Source organism: Coregonus clupeaformis, chromosome 10 (genome assembly GCF_020615455.1).
Source record: "Coregonus clupeaformis isolate EN_2021a chromosome 10, ASM2061545v1, whole genome shotgun sequence".
Lineage (NCBI taxonomy): Eukaryota > Metazoa > Chordata > Actinopteri > Salmoniformes > Salmonidae > Coregonus > Coregonus clupeaformis.
The window spans coordinates 14109032-14123835 of NC_059201.1; the positions used below are offsets into that span (position 1 = coordinate 14109032).

At 43.0% G+C, this 14804-nt stretch overlaps 1 protein-coding gene across 1 annotated transcript; it reads left to right on the top strand.

Annotated features, from left to right (window-relative positions):
* The first annotated feature begins 284 nt into the window (after positions 1-284).
* LOC121574774 (ATP-dependent RNA helicase DDX19B) lies at positions 285-7003 on the top strand. Its single transcript, XM_041887341.2, has 10 exons — positions 285-393; positions 1414-1549; positions 1797-1889; positions 2283-2385; positions 3183-3297; positions 3513-3690; positions 3809-4046; positions 5607-5769; positions 6117-6308; positions 6563-7003. The coding sequence occupies exons 3-10, from the start codon at positions 1828-1830 to the stop codon at positions 6622-6624; spliced, it is 1113 nt and encodes a 370-aa protein (XP_041743275.2). The 5' UTR covers positions 285-393; positions 1414-1549; positions 1797-1827; the 3' UTR covers positions 6625-7003.
* The last annotated feature ends 7801 nt before the right edge of the window (positions 7004-14804 follow it).

Sequence of the window (14804 nt, forward strand, 5' to 3'; positions counted from 1 at the left end):
CTAAAACCAAATGATGCTTGTTTATATTTCCTAGATTGGTAGCCTACAAATCAAAGACAAGCCCGAGGAAAATGGTAAGAGAAGTTATCCCAGATTGCCTACTATAAACAGGCTATGTGGTTTAGCATAACACATGGTCTGAAGGATTATAACTTCAATTTGTGAATCAATTCTTGTTAAGGTGGTTTGGGTGAAAACAAAACAAAAATTCATTGAAAATGTATGTGTCAACTTGTTCTGAGGATACCACAAGCTAACAAATACCATATGGTACCCTCAGGTACTGCCAACACTGCGACAACGACAACAAACACAGCAGCAGCCGCCAGCGCTGCAATGCCTGCGAAGACAGGCGGAGGAGAGGAGACAAAACAGGGGAGGAGGACGATAAAGGTGTTTACTATCAGGCCACACAAAAAATACAACATGGGATGGCAGCAGTGGTGGAAAAAGTACTCAATTGTCGTACTTGAGTAAAATTAAAGATACCTTAGCAGAAAATGACTCAAGTAAAAGTGAAAGTCACCCAGTAAAATACTGGTTTTAAATATACTTAAGTATCAAAGTAAATGGAACTGCTAAAATATACTTGTGTATGAGTGGTCCTCTGTAGCTTAGCTGGTAGAGCACTGCGCCTGTAACGCCAGGGTAGTGGGTTCGAGCCCTGGGACCACCCATACACAAAAAAAATAAATAATGCACGCATTACTGTAAGTTGCTTTGGATAAAAGCGTCTGCTAAATGGCTTATTATTATTATTATTATACTTAAGTATTAAAAGTATAAATCATTTCAAATTCCTTATATTAAGCAAACCAGACAGCACTATTTTCTTTTTTATTGACGGATAGCCAGGGGCACACTCCAACATTCAGACATAATTTACAAACAAAGCATTTGTGTTTAGTGAGTCCGCCAGATCAGAAGCAGTAGGGATGACCAGGGATGTTCTCTTGATATAAGTGCATGAACATTTTCATGTCAAAATGTTACAGGAGTACTTCTGGGTGTCAGTGAAAATGTATGGAGTAAAAAGTACATTATTGTCTTTAGGAATGTAGTGAAGTAAAAGTTGGCAAAAATATAAATAGTAAAGTACAGATACCCCAAAAAACTACTTAAGTAGTACTTTAAAGTATTTTTAGTTAAGTACTTTACACCACTGGATGGCAGTGTTTCCTTTCACAGCAGAGCCAGATTATGGTGTTTCAGTTGAGCTGTCTTTGACAGCCTGGTTTGTGTTTGATCATCAGATGCAAATGTTGTCAAACTGGTGTTGCCAAAGCTTTGCTTCACGACAGCTAGTCTATATTCTCCTGTAGACTGTCTCTCCTTAAATGTGTTGTGGCAGGTCCAAACAGACCTCTGGAATATTATGTCACTGCATTGTAAATGTAATGTAACTGTTTTCAGATGACAAGGCGGCACAATCGTTGTTGAATAAATTGATACGCAGTAATCTAGTGAACACAACCAATCAAGTAGAAGTCCTACAGAGGGATCCCAACTCTCCGCTTTACTCTGTCAAATCCTTTGAGGAGCTGCGGCTGTAAGTTACTTTATGTCCTGTCTATAAACTCTAAGAGCTGTCTATGAGGTGCCTATGAACTGTTAGAGTGCACAAGGTGTTATGAATGTTATTGAACACAAATTACAGTTTAGATCAGAATCTGTTTTGCTGTTGGCACATGTAATGTGCTCTTGGCCCCTGGCTTTGTGTCCATATATTTCTCAGTTTTGAATAGAAAAATGTGTCCCCTTAATACTCACATTGTTTCCCCTCCCTGTCCCCACAGTAAACCTCAGCTGCTCCAGGGAGTGTACGCCATGGGCTTCAACCGCCCCTCCAAAATCCAAGAGAACGCATTACCCATGATGCTCGCAGAACCGTGAGTTTACAGAGAGCTTCAGTCAGACACTTCCTGATACCTCTTAGTCAGTCACACACATCTCTCAGCTCTTTGTATCAAGTTAATATTCATTCCCTGAATCCCAAACTAGTTCACAGACTAGAGAGATGATTTGTTTTGTTTGGACAGACGGCCGATAGACATGAGAAGTGCTGTGTAAAGTCCACCTCTGTAATACCAACCATCCTCTGGCCTGTCTTGCTCTTCTCCATTTAAACTGAAATCAAACTGTTCTATTTAACTAATTTCCATTTAACTGATCTGATTGGCCATGAAACAGTTTTTCCAGAACAATCACGAAGCTCTGTCTTTCCTCTCTCCTGGTGCCTTCTCTCTCTTTGTTGATCTGACCCGTGCTCTGATGGCTACCAGCCCACAGAACCTGATCGCCCAGTCTCAGTCGGGGACGGGGAAAACTGCTGCCTTTGTCCTGGCCATGCTCAGTCACGTTGACCCCAACAACAAGTTCCCACAGGTGAGTTGAGCCCTGACCCTTGACTTCTCAGGGTCACTTTCATTAGGGTACCCTGTCCATTTGATTGTCCTACCTATGAGCTATCTAACACCTTCCTCTCCCCCAGGCTCTGTCTGTGTCTCCTACCTATGAGCTATCTAACACCTTCCTCTCTCTCTCCCCAGGCTTGTCTGTGTCTCCTACCTATGAGCTATCTAACACCTTCCTCTCTCCCAGGCTCTGTGTGTGTCTCCTACCTATGAGCTATCTAACACCTTCCTCTCTCCCAGGCTCTGTGTGTGTCTCCTACCTATGAGCTATCTAACACCTTCCTCTCTCCTCTCCCCCAGTGTCTGTGTCTCCTACCTATGAGCTATCTATCACCTTCCTCTCTCCCAGGCTCTGTCTGTGTCTCCTACCTATGAGCTATCTATCACCTTCCTCTCTCCCAGGCTCTGTCTGTGTCTCCTACCTATGAGCTATCTAACACCTTCCTCTCTCCTCCCAGTGTGTGTGTCTCCTACCTATGAGCTATCTAACACCTTCCTCTCTCCCAGGCTCTGTGTGTGTCTCCTACCTATGAGCTATCTAACACCTTCCTCTCCCCCAGGCTCTGTGTCTCCTACCTATGAGCTATCTAACACCTTCCTCTCTCCCAGGCTCTGTGTGTGTCTCCTACCTATGAGCTATCTAACACCTTCCTCTCTCCCAGGCTCTGTGTGTGTCTCCTACCTATGAGCTATCTAACACCTTCCTCTCTCCCAGGCTCTGTCTGTGTCTCCTACCTATGAGCTATCTAACACCTTCCTCTCCCCCAGGCTCTGTGTGTGTCTCCTACCTATGAGCTGGCCCTGCAGACAGGGAAGGTCATTGAGCAGATGGGGAAGCACTACTCAGAGGTCAAACTAGTCTACGCCATCAGAGGAAACAAGCGTAAGTCTACTACGGAGTCCTTTAAAGTCTCTCAACTGATTTTACTGCATTTCAAACGGAGTGGAACACTGGTATGACCAGGTTAATCATCCACCGTGGTTGTTGGAACCGTGCTGAAAAGGACAATGTGAAAAGAAAAGATCAGAACCACAGTTAAATTGGGCTCGGCACTACAGTGTGAAAAGGGAAATACTCTCTCTTCCTCTCCCCCCCAGTGCAGAGAGGTACCCAGCTCCAGGAGCAGGTTGTGATTGGAACGCCAGGCACCATGCTGGACTGGTGTCTGAAGTTCAAGTTCATCGACCCCAAGAAAATCAAAGTGTTTGTCCTGGACGAAGCTGACGTCATGATCGCTACACAGGGTCATCAGGACCAGAGCATACGCATTCAGAGGTACACACACAGTCACATTCACACACATTGACCCCTTAGTCCTCTCTCTCTGTGTTTCAGGAAGTTGCCTAAAGTTATAAAACCAGCCCACCATGCTGACCCCTTTTCTCCCTCTCAGGATGCTACCCAAAGAGTGCCAGATGCTGCTGTTCTCGGCAACGTTCGAGGAGACTGTGTGGAACTTTGCTCAGCGCATCGTCCCAGAACCCAACATCATCAAGCTGAAGAGGGAGGAGGAGACTCTGGACACCATCAAACAGTACTACGTCCTCTGTAACAGCAAAGAGGAGAAGTTCATGGCCCTCTGCAACATCTACGGAGCCATCACCATCGCTCAGGCCATGATCTTCTGTCATGTGAGTTAGAGCCATCACCATCGCTCAGGCCATGATCTTCTGTCATGTGAGTTAGAGCCATCACCATCGCTCAGGCCATGATCTTCTGTCATGTGAGTTAGAGCCATCACCATCGCTCAGGCCATGATCTTCTGTCATGTGAGTTAGAGCCATCGCTCAGGCCATGATCTTCTGTCATGTGAGTTAGAGCCATCACCATCGCTCAGGCCATGATCTTCTGTCATGTGAGTTAGAGCCATCACCATCGCTCAGGCCATGATCTTCTGTCATGTGAGTTAGAGCCATCACCATCGCTCAGGCCATGATCTTCTGTCAGTGAGTTAGAGCCATCACCATCGCTCAGGCCACGATCTTCTGTCATGTGAGTTGAGCCATCACCATCGCTCAGGCCATGATCTTCTGTCATGTGAGTTAGAGCCATCACCATCGCTCAGGCCATGATCTTCTGTCATGTGAGTTAGAGCCATCACCATCGCTCAGGCCATGATCTTCTGTCAGTGAGTTAGAGCCATCACCATCGCTCAGGCCATGATCTTCTGTCATGTGAGTTAGAGCCATCACCATCGCTCAGGCCATGATCTTCTGTCATGTGAGTTAGAGCCATCACCATCGCTCAGGCCATGATCTTCTGTCATGTGAGTTAGAGCCATCACCATCGCTCAGGCCATGATCTTCTGTCATGTGAGTTAGAGCCATCACCATCGCTCAGGCCATGATCTTCTGTCATGTGAGTTAGAGCCATCACCATCGCTCAGGCCATGATCTTCTGTCATGTGAGTTAGAGCCATCACCATCGCTCAGGCCATGATCTTCTGTCATGTGAGTTAGAGCCATCACCATCGCTCAGGCCATGATCTTCTGTCATGTGAGTTAGAGCCATCACCATCGCTCAGGCCATGATCTTCTGTCATGTGAGTTAGAGCCATCACCATCGCTCAGGCCATGATCTTCTGTCATGTGAGTTAGAGCCATCACCATCGCTCAGGCCATGATCTTCTGTCATGTGAGTTAGAGCCATCACCATCGCTCAGGCCATGATCTTCTGTCATGCGAGTTTGTTATTCCAGTTAATCAACGTGTTTGAAGGGATTAGTTTGAGCGAGGCGTATAATTGCTTATCTTGATCACATAATGAGTAAGTGGTTTGGTATGTAAGGTAAGGGGATTATGAGTAAGTGGTTTGGTATGTAAGGTAAGGGGATTATGAGTAAGTGGTTTGGTATGTAAGGTAAGGGGATTATGAGTAAGTGGTTTGGTATGTAAGGTAAGGGGATTTGTAGATTGGTGATTCAGTGAGTGCACACACTGTGGTATTTAGTCACATAAGTGTTGAGGAAATGTTTAATTCCCAACTGTCAAGTGTTAAATCTGAAAATGTGAATAATGTAAGCAGTATGGCGAGATGGAAAGCTATTACCATATTGCTTTATACCTATTTAATCATCTCAGATCAACACTAGGAGCTAAAGGAGAGGTTTCCAGTGGGTCGGGGGTTGATTTGGGATCTGGTGTTTCTCTCTGTGTACTTTATCCCCTTGTCTCTCTCTCTTTCCCCCTCAGACCAGGAAAACGGCAGGGTGGTTGGCAGGTGAGCTGTCCCGGGAGGGCCACCAGGTGGCGCTGCTCAGTGGTGAGATGCAGGTGGAGCAGAGAGCTGCTGTCATCGACCGCTTCAGAGACGGAAAGGAGAAGGTCCTGGTCACCACCAACGTCTGTGCCAGAGGTAACTCACTCACTCAAACTACTGGTCTTTATTTAAAGGCCCAGTCTGATATTTACAGATGTTTTTGAACATTTTAATTAATGGTACACCTATTGATTCTTGAAGAGTTTCAAATGAAGGAGTAGGCCCTTTTTAGCTAGTGATGCAACAGTAACTGTTCAACTCCTCTTCAGATGGACGACGTAGACTGTTAACGTTACATTAATACACTGGTCTTCATTGAATTAGTTTTAGTATTCTGCTCCTGGGTAATTATTGGATATGTTGTACACTACTTTTATAATGTTCGGTCTGTCCATTCACATATTCTCAGCTGTCTATAATCTGACCCTTGACTCTCCCTCCAGGTATCGACGTGGAGCAGGTTTCCGTGGTGATAAACTTTGACCTGCCAGTGGACAGAGACGGTAACCCAGACAACGAGACTTACCTGCACCGGATTGGCCGCACGGGTCGTTTTGGGAAGCGGGGATTGGCCATCAACATGGTGGACAGCAGGTTCAGCATGAACATCCTCAACAAGATCCAGGATCACTTCAGTAAGTCAGGATGTCTGAATAAATAATGTATTTATTGACCTTTCAAATCAAATTTGCTACCCCTCCCAAATGATTTTTAAACTTCGAGGTCAGTTTTCCCGGACACGGATCAAGCCTAGTATGAACTAAAAAGCGTTTTCCATGGAGATTCTTCATTGAGCTTGCTTTTTGGTTCAGGACTAAATAATGTCAGGGAAAACCGTCCCCAAGAGTGTGACGGTCTTTACAATGACCTTATCCTCAATCATCCACAGATAAGAAGATCGAGAAGCTGGACACAGATGATCTGGATGAGATAGAGAAAATCGCCGGCTGAAAAGAGAGAAAGAGTTCAGAACCACATGACTGCTGAAAGCCCTGCTCCCCCCCACCCCCGACTCTCCTTGGACTGTTCTCATACAGTGTTTTAATTTGAAAATTTTAGCTTTGGAGAGAAGTGCAAAGCCACAAACACAGCTATAATGTTTACATGTGGTGTAAATGTCTTATATCTCTCAGATATATTTTAACAAGTCTCTGAAACGTTACTGTTTCACTCTTTCTACTTATTAATGAATAAAGTTTATAATATTAGCAAACATTTTATTTGTATATGTGCATTGTAATGCCATCATGGTGGTAGGCTTAAGAGTGCAATGGCTTGTGCTTATGAAAAACATTTTAAAATTATGCAAATTAAATGTTACTAGTTCATATCTTCCCTGTTCATGCAGTTATTTTGGTGGAATGGAAACAAGCCCTCTCATTTTATATAAATATATTTTTGTTTAACCCAGTCCCTGAATGAGATCTCCAGGAGAGCATAATCAGGAAAGTAAGCTGAATGCTTTAAGATTTTAGTTATCATTTGTGAATGTTTTGCAATGAATACAAGAATTCTGATAAGTAGTACAAAGAGTGAAATAGATGTATTGTTTTGAGAGGTCTTTGTTTTTTGTAAAATCATAAAGTTACTTAGTTGTGATGGTTGGGGTCAGGGTTCCATGCAAACTTGTATCAACCTTTCAGCGTGCCACTACAGTGGGTGGTACAGTGTTGAAATCACATAACCTCTGAATTGTTAGTTTCAGGATTTTCCCTCAAAATGCCAAATAGCAAAAGGGATATGGAGAAAACGTCAACCTCAAATGTTTTTATCAGTTAGAAAACACCAACACAGACCTCGATAAGTTGTTTCTTAAATCATCTCTCAGTGGAACTGTTGGCATCATTAGGTATGTTATCATTCATATCTGATTGACCATGTACCTGGAGACTCACCTGTCAAGATATTAGCTATTGGTCTGATTTTATTAACTCACAAAGTGTCACTAATGTCCCCATCTTAAAATCAGGAGTGACTTTCTGGTCACACCATTGTGTTTTAAATGAAAACTCCACCCAAAAATGTATATTTTGATATTTGTTTAATTAGTCCAGTGTTAATGTAGTCCCAAAATCTGTCACCAATCAAGTTTAAGATATATAAATGTCAAAATACAGAAATACTGGCCTCCTGTAGGTCAGTTGGTAGAGCATGGCGCTTGCAACGCCAGGGTTGTGGGTTCGTTTCCCACGGGGGGCCAGTATGAAACATTTATGCACTCACTAACTGTAAGTCGCTCTGGATAAGAACGTCTGCTAAAATGTAAAAATATTTATGCATTTTTAAAGTTATTTATCTTAACTTGATTGCTGACATGCAAAACATTTTGGGACTATATCAACAATGGATTAATGAAATAAATACCAAAAGATAGTTTTTGGGTGGAATTCTCCTTTAAGGCTGTGCTTTAATAGACATTTTGTAAAACGTCATAACTCATTACGATTGTGAGGGGGTGCAAAAACGAAAAAACAACCTTGAGATTGAATTACCCAACAATGCCTTCCTCAAGTGCATTTTCTGTAAGATATTCATATTTATTTTCAAAGATATTATTGGCTCAATATTCTGAGTTACGACTTGACATTTTGTCATATTTGACAAATGATCACCTCACCCTGAGTGTAGAACGTGTGATTTGAAGCAAAATGCTGATGTGACTAAAGATGCCTGTAAGACTCCCTGTGGGCTGGTTTCCCGGACACAGATTCAGCCTAAACCTGAACTTAAAAGCATTTTCGATTGAGATTCTCCATTGAGTTTGCTTTATAGTCCAGCATTAGGCTTGATCTGTGTCTGGGAAACCAGCCCTATGTGTTTATCAAATACTCAGATGCATGGACAGACGTATACGAATAAATACTTGTATATACAGTACAAAGAAATTTGAATGAAAAGTGTGGCTGAATGATTGATTGATTTCTAGTCACCTAAAAGCATTCCTTACCAACTGAAATGTTGATACACCTATAGCGTCTCTGCATTATAGTGAATTAACATTGATGGGTGACTTTTCAAAACTACCTGTATTTGGAGAAGTTTCAGAGGTGTCCTTAATGTAATGACATGATAATTGCGTTTGATTTGAATGAGGCTGGAATTATGTTTGTTTGGTCAGTCAGAATCTATCCTTTACAGAACCTCACCTCACTTCTACTGTTCTGTTAACTGGTCAGTTCTGTTAGCTAACTGCGTGTGGGATTATTTTTAGCAAGTCAAGTGAATATCTGGGTGTATGTTATTGAATGGTAAAATGCAGCCAATTTTTGAGAATCACCTGATGTTAAATTGAATGACATGTTATTCTTCTCTTGGTCAGGGAAATGTGTATGTATGCAGTTAGATTTGGACATTTGGATGTATACTTCCGAGTGCACTTCGTTGAGTTGACCCACTATTTACCATTCTGTACTCAACACTCCTACCAAACTGTTGTTTTGGTCTAAATAACACCAAGTTACCCCATTAACCCCAATTGTTAGTAATAAAATGTTAAATCAAGATTTAAAGTTAGGGTTGGTTGATATTATGTCTTCATCCTTCTACACTTTGGTGTCGTGTGTCTGTGTATGTGTGTTTTGAATGGTGTGACATTCCAGAAACATTCCTGCCGTCGAAATATGTCAAGGCTTTGTTAGCTTTTTTCCTTCTGGTCATATATAGACAGATGATATGTATCCTACTGTAGTAGGCTCAGATCAGACTAGTGTCTGAGTGTTGTAGATAAACACAACAAGCTATATGCGTACGTACAGCTGATGTGGGTGTTATCAGAGACGCACCAGAGAGAAAGAGACAGGCAGCCTCACACATCTTAACTTGACTTCCTCCTTAATCACTCAACTGTGGTCGGGGTCCATATACAGTGCCTTTGGAAAGAATTCAGCCCCCTTGACTTTTTTCACATTTTGTTACGTTACAGCTTCATTGTAAAATTGATAAAATTGTTTGTTTTCCTCATCAATCTACACACAATACCCCATAATGACAAAGCAAAAACGGGTTTTTAGAAATGTTTGCTAATTTATTAAAAATAAAAAACGGAAATATCACATTTACATAAGTATTCAGACCCTTTACTCAGCACTTTGTTGGAGCACCTTTGGCAGCGATTACAGCCTCGAGTCTTCTTGGGTATGACGCTACAAGCTTGGCACACCTGTATTTGGGGAGTTTCTCCCATTCTTCTTTGCAGATCCTCTCAAGCTCTGTCAGGTTGGATGGGGAGCGTTACTGCACAGCTATTTTCAGGTCTCTCCAGAGATGTTAGATCGGGTTCAAGTCCGGGCTCTGGCTGGGCCACTCAAGGACATTCAGAGACTTGTCCTGAAGCCACTCCTGCGTTGCCCACAGTATGACGCTGCCACCACCATGCTTCACACTAGGGATGGTGGCAGGTTTCCTCCAGACGTGACACTTGGCATTCAGGCCAAAGAGTTCAATCTTGGTTTCATCAGACCAGAGAATCTTGTTTCTCATGGTCTGAGAGACTCCAACACTCAAGACATCACAAATGCAGTATTTGAGTTTAGTGAGTGCGCTGCATCAGAGGCAGTAGGGATAACAACGCGTTATATGGATAGGTGCATGAATTAGACCATATTGCTGTCCTGCCTGAGCATTTTAAATGTAACGAGTACTTTTGGGTGTCAGGGAAAATGTATTGGAGTAAAAGTAAAAGTAGTCAAAAATAAAGTACAGATACCCACAAAAACTACTTAAGTAGTACTTTAAAGTATTTTTACTCAGTTACTTTACACCACTGCACATATATATACAGTGGGGGAAAAAAGTATTTAGTCAGCCACCAATTGTGCAAGTTCTCCCACTTAAAAAGATGAGAGAGGCCTGTCATCTACAACATTCGGAGAGTGCGACCCTGCCTTACACAGGAAGCGGCGCAGGTCCTGGTCCAGGCACTTGTCATCTCCCGTCTGGACTACTGCAACTCGCTGTTGGCTGGCCTCCCTGCCTGTGCCATTAAACCCCTACAACTCATCCAGAATGCCGCAGCCCGTCTGGTGTTCAACCTTCCCAAGTTCTCTCACGTCACCCCCCTCCTCCGCACACTCCACTGGCTTCCAGTTGAAGCTCGCATCCGCTACAAGACCATGGTGCTTGCCTATGGAGCAGTGAGGGGAACGGCACCTCTGTACCTTCAGGCTCTGATCAGTCCCTACACCCAAACGAGGGCATTGCGTTCATCCACCTCTGGCCTGCTGGCTCCCTTCCTCTGCGGAAGCATAGCTCCCGCTCAGCCCAGTCAAAACTGTTCGCTGCTCTGGCACCCCAATGGTGGAACAAGCTCCCTCACGACGCCAGGACAGCGGAGTCACTCACCACCTTCCGGAGACATTTGAAACCCCCACCTCTTTAAGGAATACCTGGGATAGGATAAAGTATTCCTTCTAACCCCCCCCAAATTGTAAAGTGGTTATCCCACTGGCTATAGGGTGAACGCACCAATTTGTGAGTCGCTCTGGCTAAGAGTGTCTGCTAAATGACGTTAATGTGCCCTTGAGCAAGGCACTTAACCCTAATTGCTCCTGTAAGTCGCTCTGGATAAGAGCGTCTGCTAAATGACTAAAATGTAAAATGTAAATGTAAATCATAGGTACACGTCAACTATGACAGACAAATTGAGAATTTTCTTCTCCAGAAAATCACATTGTAGGATTTTTAATGAATTTATTTGCAAATTATGGTGGAAAATAAGTATTTTGTCACCTACAAACAAGCAAGATTTCTGGCTCTCACAGACCTGTAACTTCTTCTTTAAGAGGCTCCTCTGTCCTCCACTCGTTACCTGTATTAATGGCACCTGTTTGAACTTGTTATCAGCATAAAAGACACCTGTCCACAACCTCAAACAGTCACACTCCAAACTCCACTATGGCCAAGACCAAAGAGCTGTCAAAGGACACCAGAAACAAAATTGTAGACCTGCACCAGGCTAGGAAGACTGAATCTGCAATAGGTAAGCAGCTTGGTTTGAAAAAATCAACTGTGGGAGCAATTATTAGGAAATGGAAGACATACAAGACCACTGATAATCTCCCCTCGATCTGGGGCTCCACGCAAGATCTCACCCCGTGGGGTCAAAATGATCACAAGAACGGTGAGCAAAAATCCCAGAACCACACGGGGGACCTAGTGAATGACCTGCAGAGAGCTGGGACCAAAGTAACAAAGCCTACCATCAGTAACACACTACGCCGCCAGGGACTCAAATCCTGCAGTGCCAGACGTGTCCCCCTGCTTAAACCAGTACATGTCCAGGCCCGTCTGAAGTTTGCTAGAGTGCATTTGGATGATCCAGAAGAGGATTGGGAGAATGTCATATGGTCAGATGAAACCAAAATATAACTTTTTGGTAAAAACTCAACTCGTCGTGTTTGGAGGACAAAGAATGCTGAGTTGCATCCAAAGAACACCATACCTACTGTGAAGCATGGGGGTGGAAACATCATGCTTTGGGGCTCTTTTTCTGCAAAGGGAGAAGCATTTCAAGGTCCTGGATTGGCCTAGCCAGTCTCCAGATCTCAACCCCATAGAAAATCTTTGGAGGGAGTTGAAAGTCCGTGTTGCCCAGCGACAGCCCCAAAACATCACTGCTCTAGAGGAGATCTGCATGGAGGAATGGGCCAAAATACCAGCAACAGTGTGTGAAAACCTTGTGAAGACTTACAGAAAACGTTTGTCCTGTGTCATTGCCAACAAAGGGTATATAACAAAGTTTTGAGAAACTTATGTTATTGACCAAATACTTATTTTCCACCATAATTAGCAAATAAATTCATAAAAAATCCTACAATGTGATTTTCTGGATTTATTTTCTCATTTTGTCTGTCATAGTTGACATGTACCTATGATGAAAATTACAGGCCTCTCTCATCTTTTTAAGTGGGAGAACTTGCACAATTGGTGGCTGACTAAATACTTTTCCCCCCCACTGTATATATATATATATATATATATATATATATATATATACCATTCCTCCTTGATCACTCAACTGTGGTTGGGGTGCCATATATACACATACATATATATATATATATATATATATATATATACAGTGTGGAAAGAAAGTATTTGATCCCCTGCTGATTTTGTTCGTTTGCCCACTGACAAAGAAATGATCAGTCTATAATTTTAATGGTAGGTTTATTGAACAGTGAGAGACAGAATAACAACAAAAAAATCCAGAAAAACGCATGTAAAAAATGTTATAAATTGATTTGCATTTTAATGAAGGAAATAAGTATTTGACCCACTCTCAATCAGAAAGATTTCTGGCTCCCAGGTGTCTTTTATACAGGTAATGAGCTGAGATTAGGAGCACACTCTTAAAGGGAGTGCTCCTAATCTCAGTTTGTTACCTGTATAAAAGACACCTGTCAACAGAAGCAATCAAACAATCAGATTCCAAACTCCACCATGGCCAAGACCAAAGAGCTCTCCAAGGATGTCAGGGACAAGATTGTAGACCTATACAAAGTTGGAATGGGCTACAAGACCATCGCCAATCAGCTTGCTGAGAAGGTGACAACAGTTGGTGCGATTATTCGCAAATGGAAGAAACACAAAATAACTGTCAATCTCCCTCGGCATGGGGCTCCATGCAAGATCTCACCTCGTGGAGTTGCAATGATCATGAGAACGGTGAGGAATCAGCCCAGAACTACACGGGAGGATCTTGTCAATGATCTCAAGGCAGCTGGGACCATAGTCACCAAGAAAACAATTGGTAACACACTACGCCGTGAAGGACTGAAATCCTGCAGCGCCCGCAAGGTCCCCCTGCTCAAGAAAGCACATATACAGGGCCGTCTGAAGTTTGCCAATGAACATCTGAATGATTCAGAGGAGAACTGGGTGAAAGTGTTGTGGTCAGATGAGACCAAAATCGAGCTCTTTGGCATCAACTCAACTCGCCGTGTTTGGAGGAGGAATGCTGCCTATGACCCCAAGAACACCATCCCCACCGTCAAACATGGAGGTGGGAACATTATGCTTTGGGGGTGTTTTTCTGCTAAGGGGACAGGACAACTTCACAGCATCAAAGGGACGATGGATGGGGCCATGTACCGTCAAATCTTGGGTGAGAACCTCCTTCCCTCAGCCAGGGCATTGAAAATGGGTTGTGGGATGGGTATTCCAGCATGACAATGACCCAAAACACACGGCCAAGGCAACAAAGGAGTGGTTCAAGAAGAAGCACATTAAGGTCCTGGAGTGGCCTAGCCAGTCTCCAGACCTTAATCCCATAGAAAATCTGTGGAGGGAGCTGAAGGTTCGAGTTGCCAAACGTCAGCCTCGAAACCTTAATGACTTGGAGTAGATCTGCAAGGAGGAGTGAAACAAAATCCCTCCTGAGATGTGTGCAAACCTGGTGGCCAACTACAAGAAACGTCTGACCTCTGTGATTGCCAACAAGGGTTTTGCCACCAAGTACTAAGTAATGTTTTGCAGAGGGGTCAAATACTTATTTCCCTCATTAAAATGCAAATCAATTTATAACATTTTTTACATGCGTTTTTCTGGATTTTGTTGTTGTTATTCTGTCTCTCACTGTTCAAATAAACCTACCATTAAAAAGATAGACTGATCATGTCTTTGTCAGTGGGCAAATGTACAAAATCAGCAGGGGATCAAATACTTTTTTCCCTCACTGTACATACAGTTGAAGTCGGAAGTTTACATACACCTTAGCCAAATACATTTAAACTCAGTTTTTCACAATTCCTGACATTTAATCCTAGTAAAGATTCCCTGTTTTAGGTCAGTTAGGATCATCACTTTATTTTAAGAATGTGAAATGTCTGAATAATAGTAGAGAGAATTATTTATTTCAGCTTTTATTTATTTCATCACATTCCCAGTGGGTCAGAAGTTTACATACACTCAATTAGTATTTGGTAGCATTGCCTTTAAATTGTTTAACTTGGGTCAAACGTTTCGGGTAGCCTTCCACAAGCTTCCCACAATAAGTTGGGTGAATTTTGGCCCATTCCTCCTGACAGAGCTGGTGTAACTGAGTCAGGTTTGTAGGCCTCCTTGCTCGCACACGCTTTTCAGGTCTGCCGACACATTTTCTATAGGATTGAGGTCAGGGCTTTGTGATGGCT

What these genes read in the sequence shown, in the direction of transcription:
- LOC121574774 (XM_041887341.2), top strand. Translation starts at nt 1,828, where the DNA reads ATGGGCTTCAACCGCCCCTCCAAAATCCAAGAGAACGCATTACCCATG. An exon ending in CCAACAACAAGTTCCCACAG is followed by an intron (nt 2,386 to 3,182) that starts GTGAGTTGAGCC and finishes CCTCTCCCCCAG; the next exon opens with GCTCTGTGTGTGTCTCCTAC. An exon ending in CAAGATCCAGGATCACTTCA is followed by an intron (nt 6,309 to 6,562) that starts GTAAGTCAGGAT and finishes AATCATCCACAG; the next exon opens with ATAAGAAGATCGAGAAGCTG.